This window comes from Cyprinodon tularosa, unplaced genomic scaffold (genome assembly GCF_016077235.1).
Source record: "Cyprinodon tularosa strain WSP-4 unplaced genomic scaffold, ASM1607723v1 ctg134, whole genome shotgun sequence".
NCBI lineage: Eukaryota > Metazoa > Chordata > Actinopteri > Cyprinodontiformes > Cyprinodontidae > Cyprinodon > Cyprinodon tularosa.
Window position 1 is genome coordinate 776389 of NW_024038158.1, and position 23770 is coordinate 800158.

The 23770-nt window shown below is 38.2% G+C and overlaps 1 protein-coding gene across 1 annotated transcript in view; it reads right to left on the minus strand.

Moving 5' to 3' along the window:
* The window catches only part of pdia5 (protein disulfide isomerase family A, member 5), a 111272-nt gene that overhangs the window by 67764 nt on the left and 19738 nt on the right, over window positions 1-23770 (minus strand). Inside the window, exons 2-7 of the mRNA XM_038277740.1 lie at window positions 22044-22170; window positions 17318-17405; window positions 4816-4899; window positions 4630-4675; window positions 2737-2829; window positions 875-935 (exon numbers count right to left, since the gene is read on the minus strand). Of these exons, the coding sequence (XP_038133668.1) occupies window positions 875-935; window positions 2737-2829; window positions 4630-4675; window positions 4816-4899; window positions 17318-17405; window positions 22044-22170 (499 nt within the window). The remainder of the gene's footprint in view (window positions 1-874; window positions 936-2736; window positions 2830-4629; window positions 4676-4815; window positions 4900-17317; window positions 17406-22043; window positions 22171-23770) is intronic.

Below are 23770 nucleotides of genomic sequence, written 5' to 3' on the forward strand. Positions count from 1 at the left end.
TTTCAGTGTTATTCATTTACACACATTAGTTTTCTTTAAGATTAAGAAAACAAACAAAAAAGACCTCAATCTGGTGAACTTCGCTTTCCAGAGTTAACGTCCTTGGTCTCATGAAATCTTTGGGATATCAGTAGATTACAATAAAAATCTGGTGGATTTTACAGTCAAACTGGAATAAGAAAATAATTTTAACTTTCTGCGCTTTACATGATAAAAATCCACCTTTCCTCATGGCCATCTCAGTGTAAAAGGATTGTGGACAGTCTAGTGAGATGGCGTTAAATGGACTGCTCTGAAAGACATTTCTCTGGTTGATATTACTTTACAAAATGTAAAAGGAGAAGAAGCGAAGGGAGAGATAATGCACGGAAATAATTCTAGAGGGATACCAATAATTTTACCAAAAGGAAACTTTTTTTAAAACAATTATTTACTCAGTAAATAAACCAAATTAAAGTTGTTTTTTAACCTTTAACTGTGAGATTGAATTACTGCAATAAAAGCTGAATTTATTTTGAAGCATCTTCCGGGTGCAATAATAGATATTGCCTGCACTCCAGTATTAAATTTGGTCCCGTGATCTTTGCCTATTCAAACTGCTGAGAGACTCTAGCAATCAGGACAGAGCTGTGACATCCTGGTGCTATTTTGTCTTCCTTTGTTTCATGCAGTTTTGTGCCTTGAAGCAATCATTTCTGTCTCACCGTGAGCTCCAAAAACTGGAGAATCCTGAAAAACAACTAAAAGGTCAATGTTAAAAGCAAAAGAAACATTGTTCTATTCCAAACCCCCTGGCACGCAGTCATCCCATCACACTGAACAAAATGAACATCCGCTAATATGAATAACTAATAACAGCAATAGAACGACTCACAGGGAGCATAGAACATCATGAGAACAGGCCTCTCCTCCTTCTTCAGTAGCTTCCTGAAGTCCTTAAAAGAGAAACATAAAGAAGAAACTTAAAGGTCTGCAAATGCACATGTAGAAAGAACAGCAGCAGGTTTGCATTGCCAACAAGTTCATGATCACAAGTAGATCAGTGACAGATCGCTGAAAGAAATACAAACATTTTATATTTTTTCCAGAAGTGAAAATCAATATGTAAGAGCTCTGTAGTGTAACACTCTTTGGTGTGGAAGTTATCATTAAGAAAAGAGGGCTAGCTAATACCAGCACCAATAAGCAGCTGAAAAGTCTGATTAAAAGGAAAAAGAGATGTGAAAATCTTTAAAAAAAAATTACAATCTTAGATGAGTCATCATGCCTTTATATTAGTTCAAGTTACGTTAAAAGAGAGCAACATTTTCGTTAGATAACAGGAAGGCGGCACAGAGTGCAGCCTTAGTAACCTTTCAGAGATTATAAATACTTCTAGACATATTGAATACCCCCTTGCATCTTTTTGGGGAAGATAATTAACTTTATTTAAAAATGTTTTATTTTATTTGATATAAGTTTATTATTAATAAACTTATATCAAACAATTAGCACTTTTCTGCAATCCCGATATTTCGCTGTAGTGTTTTAAATGCATGGTTGGTAAGCTGAAAACTGTTTAGGTAACATTAACCCCTAGTTAATAGTTTACCATGTTGAAGACATCTTTAAATATAAACTTACTTTTCATTTTCTTCTCGTTTTAAAATGGCGTTCTATGACCACTTAACTCTTAAACAAAGTGTGACAACATTTGTTCCTTTAAAAATATCTCATTACCAATTAGGGCAGAAAGGATAGAAAAATAATATTTGGAAAACTTTTATAATATTCTTTTTATTGTTTTTTTTTAATCAGAGAGAAAAATGAATTGGCTTTAACCAATTTTGGAAACTGAATAAAATTCTCTACACTGTGGGCTCAAAAAGAATAGAAAAAAGACGGGCATAAAAAAACCACATGAATAAAGCTGATGAAGATTCTCAGTCAACCAGGTCATAGTCTTTCCGTAAAAGTAAAAAAAAACAACAACAATCCACTGGACTTGGTTTCTAAGATTTGAAGACATTTCGCTGGGAAAGCTTCCTGGAGAGGTAGCGAAACGTCTTCAAATCTTGGAAACCAAGTCCAGTGGATTGTTTTTTTAAAACTTTTACGGAATCACACGAATAAACATCATGTTTGCCATTCAGTCCTCTATTAGACATGTCCACATCATCACATCAACAGCTAAATGAAGTCTTTCAGATTTTGAAGAACATCTGTTAACCTTAACAGAAGCTACGTCTCCTCATCATCGCTTTGATCACCTCAGCAACTTCCAGAACATCACCCTTCAGCACCATCTCTTGCTGATATATTTAAGAAGCAACTGTCAGATTAGCTGGTCATTAATCAGCTTTCACCAAGCTGGATCAACAGTGGATGTGAGGACTCTGAGATGACAGGTAGTGTCTAATAACACTATAACAGATTCTGATGGTATAGCCATCAGATTGGGCAGGTGAAGAGCTGCCTGGCAATGTTTTCATCCTCATAAGGTTAGGACTGAGCAGCTTTTTGAAGACCAACATCCAAGAAATAACTTTTGTGTTGCAGAGGTGAAAACGGTATCCTGCAGGCTTGAAAAGCATACATCTTCAAAAACTTGAACCGTTGCATCGGCTGCTCGGCGGGAGTCTCCTTCTGATCACAGCGACCGCAGATCAGCATTAATGTTCTCAAACTCTTTAACATATGCTGCTTTAAAAAAAAAAAAAAAGGCTAACTTTAAACTTTGTTAAGGTCATTACTTACTTTCTCTGTTTCGATGTGGACGACATCTTTTGCTTCGGGGTTTTCTTCCCACAGAGGCGGCCCTGATGGGTCCTTCAGGAACGCTACCATAGACTGATAAAAGAGAAGAAAAAAAGAGTCAGAATCAATCCTTCTCTTCAAACAGAGTGCTACTAAACTAACAAAATCACGGCATAGACAAAAATGTGTTGATTTATATTTATTTATTTAAAAAATATTTATTTTGATTTATATTTCCATTTGAAATGTGATCAAGGGGATGCTGTGGGTTAAAATGCTAAGGTATGCTAAGGTATCTATGTTGGAATGTGTGTCTGGTCATAAAGCGGTGATGTTTGCTGTGTGTCTAATGAGTCAGGAGGAAATATTCCTGTCAGAAAAACACAGATGTTAAATCTGATTATCTTATTAGCCCCACTATAGCATAATGATATAAAATGAGAGGTTGGGTATTTAGAGAAAAGCAATAAGTAACAAAAGGCTCAGTTGCTTAAACTTCCTGATATTCTGTCTTGATAAAAACTATACTTCAGTGGCACATCATGGAATAAGTAAAATAGTTACATATTTCAACAGTAAAATAACAAAACAAAAAAAAACAGACAAAAACAGAACTTGTGGCAATTATTCATTATTCCCTATTCTAAAGAGTGTGCCTTATGGATCTATTCTAGTTGTTTACGATTTATATTAACAATTAAGATTGTTTTGACATTTTAATGCTGATGAACAGTAATTTACAATTATTATTTCATAGCTTCAAAAGCACCGAAGATGTCAATTCAGTCCAGGTCAATTCATAACCTGACTGGAAACCTTCCGTTGAAGCAATTTTGGGAAGGGGCGAAAATACTGGTTAGCTGATTGGCCTATGTTGGTGATAGACGGGCCAAATAAACCAATCAGATCAACGAAGCATATGACGTAACAGAGCGACGACAAAGAGGAGCCAATTGATAGATCAAACTCTTGCCGAAACCAGTCGGGAGAAGAGCAAAAATATATTTTCCTCTGACAAAAGCCTCCAGAGCAGTGTTTAGCTCTTCTTTCAGTGAAGAAATACTGTGTAATTCCGATAAAACTTGCTCGATAGCCACGCTAACGCTAGTTTCATCGGCTGAAGCCGCCATGTTCTTTAGACTGAACTGTCGCGCTTTTCGTTGCGTCACACCTCAACCCGCCTCAAAGCCAACGCTGATTGGACGTTCGTTTGGTGAACGGCTCCAAATTTTCTTCAACGGAGAGTCTCCAGACTGATTAGCGAGTGAAATCTTTAAAGCTCGCGAGATCAGGATGGTCTCACGAGGCTAGGTCAATTCAGCTTAAAGAGTCATTACAGAGTTTTCTAATAATACTGCCACCTGTGGCCAAAACAAGAACTGCAGCAATATTAATAATAAAAAAAAAAGCTTTCCCTTTAATTACAGCTGCCAGTCCTTTAGTGTACGTATCTATCAGACTTCGATGGCTAAATAGGACATTTATCCCCAAAAATATTGAGCAATAACTCCAGCTCTATGACACTGGAAGCAGAATGTGGATAGACGACCACTTCGGGTCTATGATCTCTGACAGGGTCACGCTTAAATAATATGATTAGATATTTGATTGCTTTGTATTTTCTATAATCAGGTAGCAAAATCTGTTTTAAAAGAGGATTTTCTAGAGAATTTGAGCTACAACAGTTAAGGAGTTACTGACAAAGAAGGATCTATATCTTAAATGCAAAAAGCATTTAGTCAACTTTGGCAAATTTACTTCTTTCAGTTGGTTGTTCTTTCAGCCAATAGAATATTTTAGAGTCTGTATAGTTCAGCCCTAAACTAAGCTATTGTTCAATAATAATCAAACAATGTGTGCAAATGCAAAAAAATAAAACATGGGAAGCCAAACCTTAACTGTAGCAGGTCTGTTGTACTCTGTGTGGAATGTCCCATCTCTGGAAAACACAACACACACGGCACCAGAAGTAAGTGGTGAATGATGTATTTGCTTTAGCTGCAAAAGTGACATTACTTCCCAAAACGCGCCGATGTGTGAAGAGGTGTCTGACATCCAGCTGAGTGTCTAGTGACTCACTTGTAATGCAGCAGCTCTGCTCCCTCGTGCTTGGAGCTGGGGTCCACCTTCACTTTCTTACAGAGCTTGCGGCCCTCTGAATCCCTAGAAGATGTCAAAATATAAAACAAAGAAACAACATTGTTTTAAAACAGGTTTAGAAAGTGTTGCTTTAAAAAACAGAAGCAGTAAGCCAGAAAACGGAGTCCTTTCCAATCAACACCTTAGTGCACTTTCTGCTAGGGGTGTCCAAATCCGATATATGTTGAAAACAGGTCCGATATCAGACAAAAAATTTAATATTGGAACATATCAGCCTCCAAAACCTCCGATAATAAAAAACTCATAGAGACACTTTCTTTGTATCCACTTTTGTTTAAAGTTTATGTAACTCTTAAAAAAATGGGTCAGCTATACTCATACCTGATGTTTTTCTATCATTCCACATTATGAAATGAGCAATAAAAGTATGTATGATTAATGCTGATATTCTATTGGTTTAATATAGGTATTATTGGAGTTTGCGGACGACATCAATCCCATCGGACTTATCTCTAAGGGAGACGAGTCCGCCTACAGGTGGGAGGTTGACCATCTGGCGACCTCCTACAGGGAGAACAACCTGGAAGTCAACGATCTAAAAACAGTGGAGATGGTTGTGGACTTCAGGAAGAACTCAGCCCCAGCTATCCTCATCACCGTCTGTGACTCCACAATTGATAGGTGGAGTCATTCCGCTTCCTGGAAACTATCATCTCACAGGACCTAAAGTTGAAGCTGAACATCAACTCTCTCATCAAGAAAGCCTAGAAGAGGCTGTACTTCCTGCAAAAACAACCTGCCATGGATAAATTTGGTGCACTTCTACTCCTCCATCATTCGGTCCATCCTCAACCCCTCCATCACCCCCCTGGTATGCTGGTGCCACCTACAAGGACAAGGGTAGACTGCAGTGTGTCAACTGGTCTGCAGAGAAGGTGATTGACTGCAATCTTCCATCTCTCTAGGATCTGTATGCCTCCAGGACTCTGAGGTGTGCAGGGAGGGTGTGGATGATCCCTCGCACCCCAGCGACAAACTATCTCAGACACTTCCCTCTGGCAGGAAGCTGCGGTCCACCAGGACCACAACCTCACGCCACAAGAACATCCGATACCAGCCTTAACAACAAGGCCCAGAGCCCCCCGTGACACTGACACTGCCTCTCTCCTTCCATTGTTCAGGACCTACAAGCTACAGCAACGTAGCATCTCTAGACAAACTGCATTACATCAACACACAATCTACAGTGTATATAGTATATAGCTATATACTATATATTGTATATAGATTATTGTATTTTTTGTATTGTATATAGTCACATAGATGCTGTATGTATATATATATATATATATATATATATATATATATATATATATCCCCACCAAGTCAAATTCCTTGTAAGTGCAAACCTACTTGGCAATACATTTGATTCGGTATTAGAGAAGAAAAAAAATGTGCATTATATATTCTGTTTGAAAATCCCACTTTACAGAAATACTTTTTCTTTTTCTTCATTTTGACTACTGATGGTAAACCAGGTGTTGACCATTCACTATATGTAAAAGCAACATCTCCCCTTCACTGTTTTGCATTAAACCCGTATATATTTCTCCTGATTTGACCAAAATTGCTTCTGTTCAAGTGCCAGAATAATATAAAAAAATAACTTGGAAATAATTATGGATTAGTGGTTCTGTATGGAAGCTGCGGAGTTTGTATTTGTGATATCCCGATAAAAATTCATAATGGGTGTAAAACGCTTGCAACAAATTCCAGCTCTTCAACTAAATTAAAGGCAAGCCTCTCTTTAGAGATCAAGTTTAGTGATTTAGCGATTAAATACTTCAGTGATTGTGGATTGTCGTGGAGAACGCCCCCCCTCAAGTTTGTTGTACTAACACTTTCAGTTGCTACAGGCTTGTGCAGGTTAAGTGGCACATTACAAAACATTTTTGTCTAAAATCTAAATTGCTTCCAAACTAATTCATACTCTTTCACAAAATCTGGAGTCACGTTTCCCTGACTTGCAAACTCCTCAGGGGGGTCTCACGTTACATTATGTGGAATGTAGGAGTATGAACCTGTGTCTTAGCAATACCTGATCCTGATGAATGAGGTAACTATTGCTCATCATGACAGGCGTGTGAAAAGTGGTTGAGTTTATCTGTGAGTGAGATGGCAGTATTAGAGAAGAAGACAATACAGAAATAGTAAAGCAAAATCAAATTGAATGCTGATAAATGGACATCTAAGTAAAAAATTACCCTAATTCTAAACAAGCAAAAAAAAAAAAAGAAAAAAACCCCACAAACAGCGCCAAATTTTAGGTCATCATCAGGACTCCAGATCTTTCTTTTAAGAATTTAGGGAGCTTAAATAATAATAATAATAATAATACATTGACAAGGCAGCCAACAACCGTGATGTAGTTCCACCGGCTCCTTAAGGGGGAAATGGACAAATTCAAGTCAAGTATTGTTGGAATCTTGGAAAAGGATACTCAAAATTGACCCTACAATTAAGTATTACCTCGACATATCAACCAGATACTAAAGGGTGAAACTAAACAATCATGGCTGCACTGGTTTCAACTGGCATACCCCCCATTTGTTTTTGAAAAACGAGCAAAAGGACAAGATTTTTTCCTTTGTTGGTGAGAAAGATATTTTCCCGTTCCTGCCTACCGGATTCGGTAAAAGTTTGACTAATCTGTTAACTCCGCTAGTTGTAAAACAAATGAATAATGTGTTACAATTAGCTAAAAAGCAGGACATGGGGGGCATGTGCCACTTAATGACTTATCGAATCAGCTCATAGAATTGAACTGAATGTCCCTCTATGTTACAAACACTTTCCGCAGGAGCCTTTCCAGATGGAAACTGTGTAGAATTCAAAATGAACTACAGGTATAAATCTGGCTTGAGCCTAGTTAACCCAAAATAACAGTTTAAAAAATTAAATTACATCAAACTGTTTATTTAAAGAACAGATGGCGTTCAGCAAAATAAATAATTTAGTCTCTAACTGATCCAAAGTACCGCTTAACAAAAAAGTAATGAGTCTTTCTATAAACTATAAAAAGATGCATTGTTTTGTTTTTATATACAGTATATTTTCTACACTTAATAATGCAGGAGAAGGGATTTAAAATTGAATTGCAGCTAAAGTTGCATTACATTCTACCACATTATATGTGGTAAACAATCACCCACTGCCTTTTTAGCAGCTGCTGCTGTGTGAACTCTGAACCTTTAGTGTATATATATATATATATATATATATATATATATATATATATATATATATATATATATATATATATACACTCACCGGCCACTTTATTAGGTACACCTGTCCAACTGATCGTTAACACTTAATTTCTAAGCAGCCAATCACATGGCGGCAACTCAGTGCATTTAGGCGTGTAGACATGGTCAAGACAATCTCCTGCAGTTCAAACCAAGCATCAGTATGGGGAAGAAAGGTGATTTGAGTGACTTTGAACGTGGCATGATTGTTGGTGCCAGAAGGGCTGGTCTGAGTATTTCAGAAACTGCTGATCTACTGGGATTTTGACGCACAACCATCTCTAGGGTTTACAGAGAATGGTCCGAAAAAGAAAAAACATCCAGTGACCGGCAGTTCTGGGGGCGGAAATGCCTTGTTGATGCCAGAGGTCAGAGGAGAATGGCCAGACTGGTTCGAGCTGATAGAAGGGCAACAGTGACTCAAATAACCACCCGTTACAACCAAGGTGGGCAGAAGAGCATCTCTGAACGCACAGTATGCCGAACTTTGAGGCAGATGGGCTACAGCAGCAGAAGACCACACCGGGTGCCACTCCTTTCAGCTATGAACAGGAAACTGAGGCTACAATTTGCACAAGCTCATCGAAATTGGACAATAGAAGATTGGAAAAGCGTTGCCTGGTCTGATGAGTCTCGATTTCTGCTGCGACATTCGGATGGTAGGGTTAGAATTTGGCGTCTACAACATAAAAGCATGGATCCATCCTGCCTTGTATCAACGGTTGAGGCTGGTGGTGGAGGTGTCATGGTGTGGGGAATATTTTCTTGGCTCTTTTTGGGCCCCTTGGTACCAATTGAGCATCGTTGCAATGCCACAGCCTACCTGAGTATTGTTGCTGACCATATCCATCCCTTTATGACCACAATGTACCCAACTTCTGATGGCTACTTTTAGCAGGATAATGCGCCATGTCATAAAGCTGGAATCATCTTAGACTGGTTTCTTGAACATGACAGTGAGTTCACTGTATTCAAATGGCCTCCACAGTCACCAGATCTCAATCCAATAGAGCATCTTTGGGATGTGGTGGAACGGGAGATTCACATCATGGATGTGAAGCCGACAAATCTGCGGCAACTGTGTGATGCCATCATGTCATTATGGACCAAACTCCCTGAGGAATGCTTCCAGCACCTTGTTGAATCTATGCCACGAAGAATTGAGGCAGTTCTGAAGGCAAAAGGGGGTCCAACCCGTTACTAGCATGGGGTACCTAATAAAGTGGCCGGTGAGTGTATATATATATATATATATCGATTAAAAAAACGTTTCCATCATCAGCATCAAGACATGCGCTGAGGCTTAAATCTAAAAATGGAGTGTAAAAAAAAAACGCATCAACTCATCTCATGCTTCAAATCACTTCATGCCAGCTATAACATAGCAATGTTAGCAGATATGAAGTACTCCGCTTACTTTAGCAGAACTAAAAATATCTGCTGCAGACCCACTGTAACAGATTTCCAGCATTTACCAAGGTTTGTTTTTCATTAAGATAAAATCTGTGTTACTGTAAATCTAGTACGGAGGTCGTTCAGATAAGGAGCATGTGAACAATGGCCTACAAGCTGACTTGTGATGGCAGATGGCAGCAGTAAGGGCACAACAGGAGCAGATGTAACCCTGACACCTACCCCATTTGGAGATGACGTGAAGTCACCTGATTCAAGATCAGTCTGTGCTTCTAACAGCTTGAAAAAATACTGCCACTGTGAGAGAAACATTGTGAGGAAGAAATTTGAACGGTACTTAGAGGTGGCCTTTTTATATATATATATAGTTGATGACCATGCTCAAGCAGGAGATTGAAACGACATACCATCAATATTGCATAGTTTCACTGCTGCTATTTATCTTTTAGTCCATATAATTGATGAGAATAAAACTTTTGAATAAAAATCTGCAATAGCTATTAAAGATTATTCAAACAATTTTGAGGCCGAAGTGAAAATCTGTTATTTCTACAGTAGCCTTGGGACATCTGGATATTAGATATGAAACCAACACTTTTTGTTCCCTGTAACCAAGAACTGCTGAGTATAGAACATTTTAAAGCTGATACAAAAAACAAATCATTGCAAGATAATAGCCCAAGGTTTTAAACAGATTTTACAAATATCTTCTTGCTTTAGTCTCCACAGTAGAGGATCTCGCAGACAAACATTACTGGGAGAGGAAAAACATAAAGTATAGTTTGTTATTAGATTGTATTTCGATTTTCAAACTGACATGGTTAAACATACATTAATAGTGGGCTCAGGTGGGTGAGAATACAAAATGTATCTCCATTATATACGTATTTTAAGACTTTTGTAAATAGTCAAACTTTGTGTTGGACATTGGTTTGATACATTAAGGATAATGGAGTTGTCATTTTCTCTGTGTACTCCAAATTGTGCGACATTTCAGTCACACACCATCCCTATGTATTGTTATCCAGCCATGTGAATAGCTGCTAATCAGGGCTTAGATATTCCATGTCTATAAAATTAAACTGTCACAGCATGGAAGCATAGGAACAAAAAGGCAGGGAGCGCATCCAGTGGATGTATCCTTGCTAGGAATTTTGTTCCCGCACCCACAAAAGCAAGCTCCCACAAAAACTCTCCTCTATGTAAGGGGAAGCAGGGGCCATTCCGGCAGCCGATTAGCTAGCCACACTTTGAGAAGAAAAACGCTGAGCTGACTGGTGTGACAGCCCACAACAACAGGGTGAACAGACGTCCCCGATTTCCGGGTACAGTCCCCGTTTTGGACCGCCTGTCACCGGCTAAACCTGTCCCTGAAATTGTCCCTGATTTTACCGTTTTATGAATGAGGGGGGAAATGTTGCGTGTAGACTGTTATTACGGTAAAAAAGCGTGTGAGCATGTTGCGGCATTTCTGTTAGCATAAAGATGATTAAAGAGTGCACCGCTTGTTGGACTGTAATGATCCTTATGGATCTCACTCTCACTCTTGCAAAAACGCAAGAGGGACAATCACGAACTAGCTGTTGGTAGGGATACGGCCTAGGCGGCGAGGAAGTGTTTGTCCCACAACGGTGGGTGAAAAAGGGTGGGGATCAAGGTGAAAAAAAAGTGTCCCAGCGTTGTTGCACGCCTTGCTCTTCTAGCTGGTCCATCTTCATGAGTTTTTTTTCCGCAATGGCAGCCATACAAACAAGACAAGCCAGTAAGGTACCAAACAGGAAATGCATCCCATTCGTTTACTGTGAAACCTACGCAGACGACCTAGTTTCGAAGTATAAATCAGCCTTTAGGGGGAGGCGGAGCTCTTTAGGCCCCAAAAATCGGAAAGCCCTGCTAACCACCCTCGACCACTTAACTCTCACTCCAAACCCAGAGACAAAGTTCTAGTTTTCTATAAAAAAACACTATCAATTAATTCATTTTATTAATCTTGAGAAAATACTAACAGTTTTAGGAGACATATTCCTGGCTTATAATGATTTAAACATTAATACATTTGTAGAATTAAATGAAACCATTACTGTCCCTGCTTCCTAATTTCATCAATGAAATTTACTTTTTTTTAATCTATTAGCTGGAAATGTCCCCAGATCTGATTTATAATACAGGTAATATTACCTAATAAGTTAATAAGGGGGAAATAGCTCCAGAGTATGGTGAAAACTGTAGTAGTAGCAGCTAGCGCCCTACAACAGAGAGTTAGTTAAAATATTTCCCTCCCTAAGCACAGTTTAGCTAGCCTGCTGTGAGATAAGCCTTGAAGCGAGAAGAGGTTCTGAATAGCGCTGCATCGTGGCGTAAACTACTTCTAGGATAGGTGAAGAAGATGTCCCGATCACCAGCCAATCAGGATTGACTCAATGGAATAAATTCCTGTGAGGGGGCGGATCTCATAATGAGACATTGAAACGAATGCTACGAATGAGAACCCCCATCTATAATATGATCATGACAAAACGTACGCCGATGCCTGTTGGAAATTATCCAATTGTTTTGCCTAGAACATTGAAAAGGATAAATTTTGAGCACATAGAGGACACAATGACCTAGAAAAGTTTTCTAAAATATTCTGAGCTACACTATTTGAATAAAATATCTGCAGGTACTCTAAAATAATGCAAATCAATCCAACTACTGGATAGAGAAGATTCCTGGTTAACATTAAATGTTGTGTTGTTGCTTTACAAGTGACTCATAGGGAAAGGAAAAAGACCACATAATAAGGTTTTTGATTTGCTGTCCAAGTCATTTAGCTAAGCAAAAAAAACAGGAGAAAAAAAAGGTACAATGACTCAGTGGCTTATGTTCAATCTGGGCGACAAAGGCAGTGAATGACACTGCAAGCAGCAAAAGCTTAGGAAAAATGTGCGCAGTCATTTCACGTTTATCCTTGGAATAAAAGCAGTTCATGCATCATTGGTCAAAGAGTGTACGGATCAGGAAACCTGTCGATGGCGAGTCGGTTTCTCAGATGTTCGTCACCTTGTGAAAAATCCTTTTCAGCTTTGGTTTGGACAACACCACATGCTGGCTGGAGATTTAGTTAAAATGACTCAGGGGAAAACTATGAATCCCGAGTTAATAGCTATGGTTCAGGAGTCTGCAACCTTTACACTCTGAAGAGCCCTTAATTGAGTATATTCCAGTTAATTTACACACTTCGAACCAAAAACATTACATGACCTTTCAAAAAAAACATATTTAATAATTCTCTACCACAGTAGATTTTTATTATTTTTAAATAACCACTGTGCCATTTTAATTTTAAGTTAACTATCGGAAAAAGAAGAATTACATGTTTAATGGATTTTCCAACTCTATAAAAGATAGAAAATATATATCAGCTATATTTAGAGTCTAGTTATTTTCTGAAATTTCGGTCTGGAAAGATTCACACGAAGAAAGATCAGGAAGTGCAGTTCTATGTAAGCCGTTAGGTCTAGGTTAGAGACCTGTTAGAAACCCCGGAGTCTGACACTAGTGGTGAAATGGAGGTGTCAATGTCCATGGAGAAGGTTTGAAGGAGGGATGTCGATCAGCAGGAAGTGAGGATGGCCATGTCAGTGACCACCTTATGTCAAGGCAAGGAGTTGCAATAGGCTGGCTCATGATGAGGAGCTAATTTGTAGTTTTTCCTCCACACTGAATTTGCACCAAGTCTTCATCAGTCAATGTATAAAATGCTAAAAGCTCCATTTGTTAGTATATGTATATTACAAAAGCTTAGCTTGCTCTTCATCAACTTTAGCCAGAGTGATGAAGATCTGTCATTGATGGTTTAAAGAACTCTTTGATGCTCCGAAGTCACAGTTTGAAGATCCCTCTGGTTGGTTTGCATACGTTACTCATAGGATCTTTGTTAAAAGGGGAACACAACCACTTAATAATACCTTTTTCTAACTATGTTAAAATAGAACGTTAGTACAGAAATGCAAATATGGTGAACAAATCATCTTAAATCTAAAGAAGCAGGTGAAATACAGAAATTAGTTCGGGTGGTATAGCGGGATGAGATGCCCGGATATGCTTTTAACGGCTCTCTGGTCCTGTTTAATCAAAGCAAGAGATCTGTGTGAATATTAGACACGTCATCACTAATTCTGTTTTTATTTTTCTCCATCAGTATCAATGTATGTATAAGCTGGAGAGGGTATGGATGGTTGGTATCCAAACTAATTACTAATGTGTTGCAATACATCACGAAGCACTTTTCAAATGCTTCTAAAATAAGGGGATTAAATCTAGCCGAAATTAGCAAACGGCTGAGGGTGATGCATGCTTTTTTTTTTTTTCTCCAATCAAATTTAAGACTCCCCTTATTCTAATTACTGGTGCACTTTAGAACGTAAAACCTTTTTATACCAGTAAGAATTATAAAGGGAAAGAAGAAAAAAAAATCATTTAGAGTAGCAGGCCGTTACACTCAAAAAGTCACACCTGAAACCAGGCTTTTGTTGTTGTTGTTTTGTTAGCCCAACGGTGCTTTGACTGACATCTAGGCTTCCTCCCCAGTGCATTACACCGCAAACACTGGTTACACACAAACTTTTAAAATTGCATTTCAAATATGGCGATACCTGGCCTATTAATAAGCATAAATGCCATAGGAAGAGTGGGCCTCATTCAACATTTGTCTGTAGACTGAGAGCTGAGCAGCAGAAATAAAGGACGGGTAAAAAGCAAAGCAGTGGGTAATAAATCATAAGGGCTGGAAATGCTTTGGTTGAACTGTTACTGAATTAAAAATAAAATCAAATTATATTAATTCAACGTTATATTAATAAACCTAAATTACGTTTTCAAAGTAACAATTGGCCTAATCAATTATTCAGCAATGTTTGACAGCTGTACTGTTATAGATCAGAGGGTATTTTAAACAGTTATATAAGACTCAGTTAGACTCAATCGTAAACTGAAGGAGTTTTAAACTCGTCGCTTTTGCTTCCTTGCTAAAGTATAGTCAGAGAAATGATAACTTGAATGCAGATGTATCATTGAGAGATCCTTTGTAAAAATGGATTAATTAAGCCAGCATAAAACTAACATTCTGGAGTTGGTGGATAGGGGGCAGAGTAAAGAGGCAAAGAGCGAATAAGAGAGAAAGTACACACTAAAGATGGACATGCATCACAGAGTGCCACTGCACTAAAACATGGACGCCAGCACCTTTGACAGGTCCTTGAAATTGCTTTGCATTTAGCTCTTTTTTTTAAAACAATCCCGGATAAGCTTGAGAGAGATTGTGAATGCTGGGTTGAGCTCTGGTGTCAAAGGGGACTTACTCCCTTCCTCATTGTTTCTGCTGTTATAATACATTCTTTCCTCTCTGCTGAGAAACAGAGTTTATGGAGTTGATGAGTTGACAGTTCAAAAAAAAAAAGAATGTATAAAAAAAGAAGATATGGGAACTGAAGGGCAGAAAGAACAAAAAAGAAGCTACAGTCAGATCAGAGGGGAGCAAAGACAGATGTGCTCAGAGAAAACTATTCTTTTCAGTGTCTGTTGTTTAGCATGCTGCTATTTCTACTACAAAATTTTTTGTAGATTTGCTATTGGTATTTTGCATGTGAGGAGCAGGTGACAATAGTTATCATTTTACTATATCCAGGCTAATTTCTCATTATAAATCTAAACACAATTTCTACATTTATTTTCCACCCGTTCTTATTGTTTTTACAGGAGTATTTTCCCTTGAATCTCCTCAAATAGGTACATTTAATTCAGCTGTGGGCGAGTTCACTGCTTTAAAGGGGTCATAGAATGATTCTATAGGGTATTTGGTGCTGGTCCTTGAGGTGTCTGAATAGGGTGTGTAACATTGGTTGGTCTGAAAATGGCACATTTGCTGTTCTATGAGCCCTAATGCAAGCCTGGTTAAAAGCCTTGGAATGAAAAGACAGGTTTTCTTCTTTTTATGGTATGCTCATGAACATTTAGATGAGCTGTGCACTGATTGGTTAGTTTACAAAGAGCGAAGCTGCTGAGCAAAGATGCATCATAGCAACAAGCACTCACTCACTGAAACATCGAAATTGTTGATATGATAGGGTGACCAGACGTCCTCTTTTTGCCGGACATGTCCTACTTTTCATACCTAGAAAATGCCTTGAGGGAATTTCTAAATCATCCAGAATTTATGTTGACTACAGTGCAGCAGAACCGAGCTGTCAGCTCCGAGGCTGGCAGTACGGTCGGAACAGCCCCTCGTTTCAGTAAAAGAAGTTTAGCAAACCCTGCTTTGAACTGTCAGAGGTATGAAAGCTGTCTTCGGTAAAATGCTCAGAGCAAATGAACAGCTGAGCATCAAACTTTGCAGGGATTTTCTGATAGACAAAAATAATCCATGCCTGTCCAGTCTTTGGATCCTTGGGAAGACTGTGAAAATTTTCCCTTACTCCGTCCAGCCTGGAACACTACATTTACGCCCGTAGTTCTGGCTAATTTTCAATAGAGAAACTGCCTGCTTTGTAATTAATGTAGAAGTAAACCCAACTGTAGGATAAACAGCTAAACTGGTGTCTTCCATCGACTTCTATTCATGTTCTTTGGGAAATGAACCAGTGTGCTGGTCATTGAGTCAACTTCGTGACGTGACAAAAGTACAGGCCAGAACCAAATAAGGCAACATCCCCGAATTGTCGTCATTTCGGCGCTTTGTCTGGATTCGTCCGTTTTATGGTGGAAGTTTAAAATTGTGACTTTTGCAAAGAAAGGAGGTGGTGAAGATGTTTGAACGTCTCTGTACGTCCATTTCACCCAATGAACTATAGTTATTCGTCTATGGCAAGGTAAACTCTCTTTGCATTCTGTGACGCCTTTAATGGCTTCTAGGCTGGCTTGAATTATCCTTTTTATAAACTCAAAACAGTGAAGTTTAATCACAAACTAAGCACAGATTCTTGCAGGCACAGTTAGTGGATTTTGGTGCCTGCATTTAATTTGTTAATAATAACTCTACTAGGGGTGGAACAGTTCACAAAATCCACGGTTCAGTTCGGTTCACGGTTTCGTGGTCACGGTTTTCGGTTCGGTTTGGTATATGTAGATTGTTACACCGAAAAATAAAAAAATGTATGAAAATTATAAAAATTTATGAAACAAATTTTTTTTAAATGAAATTAATGAAAAAATCCCCCAAAAATTTAATGAATTGTAATTATTTTTAATGATCCGCGGAAACCCTGGATCATTTCTGCATGTTATCCTACTTTGAATTTAATCATCTCGCGCATGCCCTCGCGCATGAACCGAACGCAAGACACGCGAATCGAACCAAGACAGTCGAACCGAACGGTTCGGACGGTTTTCATAAACCGTTCCATCCCTAATCTCTACTATTACAGTTTTTTTTGCATTTTGTGACCTAGTTTAAGAAACATAAATTCAAATATTATAAATGTAACATTGAAAGAGTAACCAGAGTTTACAAATGAGTGTACATTAAACCAGTTATACATTTAGCATCAAGGTGTGTAACATCAAAAGAATGTAAAATTAAAAATGTATGTCAAACTAGCTCTATGTATTATTAATTAATAGACATAAAAATGAGAAAAAATCTGCGCTCTGCTTTATTTACCTTTATATTTATTTATGCTTGAATAAATTATAAACTCAAATTCCATATTTTCGTGTAAGCTGCAGGGATTTATAAGACGCAGAAGGAAAAAATGTATTATTCTGATCGTCCAATTACTTACCCACAGTTGACCCAGGCGATGGTCCCTTGTCCCTTCACTCTTTGGGCAACATCAGACAGCAGTTTAAGATAAGTGTCGCTCGATGTAGCTGTGGACAGGGAATAAAATCATCAGCCTTATTACCAAAACAGTTCAACAGCCCAGAAAGGCAGATTTTAACATTAGGCCAGACAAAGAGGAAACGAGTTGGATTACAGCAGATAGCAAACTTTCGCAATGGCAGAAGGTGAAGAAGAAAGAGTTCACTGGGTTTGGCTTAGAGCGATGATGGGAGAGGATTCTTTCAAACCTTTCAGGGGACAGATCCACATAAGTGGATCAAGTTGCATCCTCTTTCATCATTGTACAATGGAGTAAATGTCCAAAAGATGGGAGGATTACACACAAAAGGCAGAAATGATAAACCGCACCAACCTTTTGGGCAATGAGGATGAAAAGCAGGCCGGTTCATACGAGCTCTACATTTCACAAGCTATATTACAGGATATTCCAATTGTCTTGTATGAATTCAATCAAAAACACTCCATGATGGCTAGGGACTTGCTCAGTCTCCTAAATCATAGATAAAATACACCTTAGGTGAACATTTCACTTTAAGGAAATAGAAAACAAACTTTATCAGCCAACACTGGATTATCTCAGACGCTTATCAGCTATCGCAAGCAAAGTGAATTCCTCTGAGCAAAGTCAACAAAGAGATATTCTACTCCTTAATACATTTCAACATGTTATACTCCCCCAAAAATCAACATGCTTTTTTTAATGCATGAACTGAACTACCTGAATGGTGCAAGACTATTTATAGATGCAAAAGGCCCTACTGACCTAACTCAAAGAACACCACTAAGAAAAGTCATTTATAACGGGTTTAGGATCATGTGTGCTTTAAGAGGTCAGGAATAAATAGTCAGAAGACCCGGTTAAAACTGCCAAAGAAATTAGCGATACATCAATAAAGCTTTCACTAGATTTTCATCTTGTTCTGAAATGTCTTTTTCAATTGTTCAAGTTTATTTCCAAGATGCATCTTTTCATAAACTATGAACGTATCCCTGTAGCTGTTGATACTTCCACTGCCATGCTTCACAAGTGGGGGTAAACTATAAACAGGTCTACTTGTGGTTTTCTATTAACACTAGCTTGATTATGGAGGTAAATCTGAATCAAAATAAATGTAGCACCCTTGAAGTCGCAGAGAAAAAGACAATAGGAGTTTTATAAATGTAGAATTTTTTTTTTCTCTTTCAAAATAATAAAAAAAAAATTCACAGCTCTTTAAATTCATGAGTAAAAGTTGCTTGAGTTGCACATCAATAATCTCTTGTATTCTCAGTTTTTCTCCGGTAGATAATTGAAAAACATTAAAATCTTGCCACCATTTTTTAAATCACATTTTCCTTTTTCTTTTTTCTTTTTTAGCCCAACGGTGCATGACATCTAGGCTTCCTCCCCAGTGCATTACACCACAGACGCTAGTTACACAGAAACTTAAAAAACTGCATTTGACTTATGGTGATACCCTGCCTATTAATGAGCATAAATGCCATAGGAAGAGTGGGCCTCATTCAAAAAACAGGGTTGGGGGGGGGGGGGGGGGGGGGTCTTAAACGGCACTAGATGTTCGTGTTTTTTCTTTTTTTTTGTAGAAATAAAGCAGTAGCAGAAATTAAGGACTGGTAAAAAGCAAAGCAGTGGGGAATAAATCACAAGGGCTGGAAATAGGGGAATTGATTTTCACGATTCCATTCCCTTATCGATTCTGTGAGACAATTTGATTCCTTATTGATTCTCGTCACAGTCATCTAAAAATATAATGGAGAGGGCATCTGTTTATTGAAAGAGCATTACTGTACAATAAACTCATCTCCACTTTATCCTTTTTCTCGCTCCCTGAACTTCCTAGCATGTTTCGTTACATCCATTGCAGTAGCTAGAATCATGTAAGAATTCCAGCTACCAGTAGTTCTAATTAAACATGCTAGCAATTAGGGGGTGGATTAACGAGAAAGACAGAAACCCTTAATAACCCCAAAGTAAGGTAGGAAATGGGTTTATTTCCAGAAATGGCATATGATCTACTAGGAACCACATTAAGCACAGCCAGTGATATAAAACTAGCTACTTACCACCAGAGTTGCCTTCCATGCTGGTCGTAACTTTAGCTTTTGTCCAGAAGGCATCAAAAACACGGCATTCGTTAAAATGTAAGCAATGTTGTGTGCGCAGGTGTTTCTGCATGTTGCATGTATTTCCTCCGGCCACTTTGCAATGATTGCAAAGCGCCTTGTTACAATCTTTCTCTTCCTTAAAATGAAGCCAAACTTTCTATCGCTTTACCCGATGGGACGCCATTTTTTTTGTTTCGGTTTTCTAGACGTACGCCTGGTCACGTCGTACTTGCTTACTGAATGTCATGTGCATAACTTGCATAAAAAACGTGTCGTCAGTCGTGCTGCCCAGCGCTAGGCTCTGGTGCTGCCTGAACCCGTTAAGACTCGTTAAGAAACCCGTAAGAATCGTTAAGCGAGCTGCCAAACAGTGCCAAAACGGTAAAAATAAAATATATATATTCAAAATTATATCAATAGACCTAAATCAAGTTACAAAGTAAAGATTGGCCAAATTAATTATTCAGCAATGTTGACGTACCGTTAAGAATAAGAGGATATTTTAAACGTATTATAAGACTCAATTGGACTCAATCATACAATGAAGGAGTTTTAAACTCGTCGCTTCTGCTTCCTGGCTAAAGAACAGTCAGAGAAATGCAGAGGTTCATGCAGTCCCAGAACATATTGACTGAAGACGAAAAAATAATGTGACGAGGTTAAACATACAAAGATCATAACATGCATGAGTGCATATTGTGATGTTTATAAATGAAAGTGTCTGTGTGAAGACACAGCTGCTGCTTCTTCAAGCCATAGTTCAACATGTTGAAGCTGTCCAGTCAACCTAAACCGGCTTAAAGTGTCATGAATCATGTTTCTCTAATAGCCTGTAGGATATGCTTACTCATTCTTTTTTATTATTTACATTTTTTTAACGAGTAGTGATTTTTAATGTATGTGAACAGAGGAACGATTTGAATTTAAACTCAATGGATGAATTTACGCTTAAAATTATTCATAAGTTCGGCAGATCTACGGTTTTTCCCATTGTATTCAGAAAGTGTAGGAAACGAGACAGCTATCTGTTCAGATATAAAGTAAGAGGAAGGAAGTATAAAAAACCATCTGCTGCTCTACCTGCATAAAATGTAAGTTAGAGGAGGAACAAATTCCCTCAGGGAGTCTACCTTCCACCAGTGCAGCAGGTCGAAGATGAGGCTTTGACAGGGATTAATTATGTCGGCCATCCTTTACACAATATGATCCCATCGTTAGTGTCGCTGTTAGCTGACCGGTCATTTCCTTATTTAAGTCATATCTTTAAATGCTGCAGCAAAAACAGATGGTCATGTGGACAATGCTAGAGGTTCTTCGTTGCTGGCATTTGGAAATTGTTATTTCTGGTTTGTGATAAAGGCATCAAAACTAAGAATCCAAAATAAAAAAATTTAACCATTCCGGGAGAACTGAAAGGTTATAAACTGTTCCGACTGGTTTCGATGCCCAACCATTTACATTGTTTTCAAGCTGTGAGGCAGAACTTTTTTTGAAAGTAAAGGTCTACAGTATCACTGTCAAATATAGATAAACATATTAGTAGGTCCAAATTTTAACTATACCAGTGATCACCACCATCACCAGAAATCCCAGAGTGAAAAGGAAAGAACGAGCCCATCGCTCTGCAGCCAGAAAGTGTGAACTTGCTTTGCTTGCTCTGCATATAAAATAGATTTTAGTAGTAAAATTTCAATGTTAGGTTGCTGTTGAGGATTTGAAAACCTTCATAGAAACCAAACAAATGTAAAATTATAAAAATCAAATCAAACTGGAAAATAATACAAACTGATAACATGTTTGGTTCTGCTTCACTTTACAATGTAACCCCATCAGGTCTTTGGCGAGGTCTGAATGAAACTCTGGCTCAGATGAACACTTTAAAACCTGACCCTTTTCCTCCATCTCATCTTCATCCAATTCCTCCTAATCTGAATTCTATCAATCAAAAAAGTGTAAAAACGCATCTACTAAATGGAATTTATCGGCTTGATCCTCATCGTCTCCTGTTGGTCTTTACTGCGTTGTGTCAAACCTAAATTGTGTGTTACTGACCCTAATATACCAAGATAGTGGGTAAAATCCTCTCACCTCATTAATTAACCAAATACAGTGCAAATATTACAAGTTAATATTTAAAAAAAAAAATTATTTATATATATATATATATATATGGATAGAGAGAGAGAGAGAGAGAGAGAGAGAGAGAGAGAGAGAGAGAGAGAGAGAGAGAGAGAGGGAGGAAATTTTAATCCTTACATTTCTGGTTGTTTTATGTATGGCTGAATACTCAGGTTATTTGTAATGCTGGATAAAAATGAAATAGTTTTAGCTAAAAGTATAACTCAGTTTCCACAGACTTTCTCAGCCTTCAGATTCGGGAGCCAAATGCTGACATGAAGGCGGCAAAGGAAATAAGAAGAAATCAACTCTGAACCAGCCAAATGGGTTTTTCCCTCCATTAATAAAATCTACATCAACATTCAGCAGTTTCCTTGGATGCAGAGGGAAAACCTGTGGGCTGAACAAATTGTCATTGATTTAGAGCTGTTATTTCGAACCTGTCTTTGTGTAGAGCACCAGAACATTGGTTCTTGTCCTGAGCAGCTTCTTGAAGTCCTTGTGGTCGCTGACTTTTTCTATGAGAGGAGACACTTTCACAGCCTCCATCAACGACAACGACAGCATCTGGAGAAACATACACAAAACATGCATTTTAGGCACAACACTTACACAACTGGCCGTTAAGGTTTTCTACTCGTTTAAGTGACAAAATGCTTATAACTCAAAAAAAGATTCCTCATACTCATTCCTTCATATAGTATAGTAAGTAAAGTAATAACTGTTTATATAGTATAGTAAAATCTGTTTCCAACTCGTTATTTCTTAGTTAAGGGGGAAGTTTCCTAACTATTTAAGAGGTTTTTTGTGACTCCCTTCAAAGGTTATATAGTGAGGAAAATAAGTATTTGAACACCCTGCTATTTTGCAAGTTCTTCCACTTAGAAATCATGGAGGAGTCTGAAATTGTCATTGTAGGTGCATGTCCACTCTGAGAGGAATAATATAAAAAAAAAAGCCAGAAATCAAAATGTATGTTTTCTTTTTTTACTATTTATTAGTATGATACAGCTGAGAATAAGTATTTCAACACCTGTCTATCAGCTAGAGTTCAGAGCCTCAAAGACATGTTAGTCTGCCTTCATAATAGCTTGGTTCTGATGACCGTTTACACATCACGCTATCTTGGTTCCTCAACTCCTCGCTTCCTAGTGACGATCTGCGGTATTACTGCCAGTATTTAAGGAGGAAATCAAGCAGTTGGTGGCGGTAATGCACCAAAAGTTGTTTGCCAACCACTATAAAACACAAGAAGAAGAAGACGAAGAAGGAGGGAATCAAGCACATCAAAATGGCGGCGTCCGTCACATTCAGAAAGTTATGCTTGATTATTATTGCTGTACTTCGGTGTTTGCCGAGGGTCAGGCGAAGACGGCAACCTTTCGTGGATGTTTATAGTTTTTTATAGTTGTTCTTCTTCTGTTTTGTGTTGGTTGGCAAGCAACTTCCGGAGGGGCATTACTGCCAACTACTGGAACAGAGTGTGAATGGGGATGTGCAGCCAGACGGAGATGACGGGTTCTGCTCATGTGCTCTTGTTATAAGAGAACCGAGCCAGGGAAAAACTGAGCCAAGCGCACCTCTGGAACTGGTCTGCAGTTAGCTCGGTTCGGTTGTGTCTAGCTCGGTTAAATGGGGTAATACTCTACAATGCACCTGTTTGAGGGCATTAGCTGCATAAATACACCAGTCCACCCCATACAATCAGTTTTAATCCAGCTACTAACATGGCCAAAACAAAAGAGCTGTCCAACGACAATAGAGACTAAATTGTAAACTTCCACAAGGCTGGAAAGAGCAAGCAGCTGGGTGAAAAAAGGTCCACTGTTGGAGCAATCGTTGGAAAATGGAAGAAGCTAAACATGACTGTTAATCTCCCTCAGACTGGAGCTCCACACTGCAAAAACGATCTAGAAATAAGTACAAATTTCTTAAATTAAGTGTAGTCAACCTTAATTTGAGCAGGTAAATGAGATACTTTGCCAATGGAAGTAGTTTTAGTCTTAAAATAAGATAATTAGATGCACTTGAGATAAGACAATGGAATTGTTATTTCTTATTTTAAGTGTAAATTGTCTTGTTCCATTGGCAAAATGTCTCTTTTACCTCCTCAATTCAAGAACAAATGAACTTATTTTAAGAAAAAATTGACTTATCTAGATTTAGA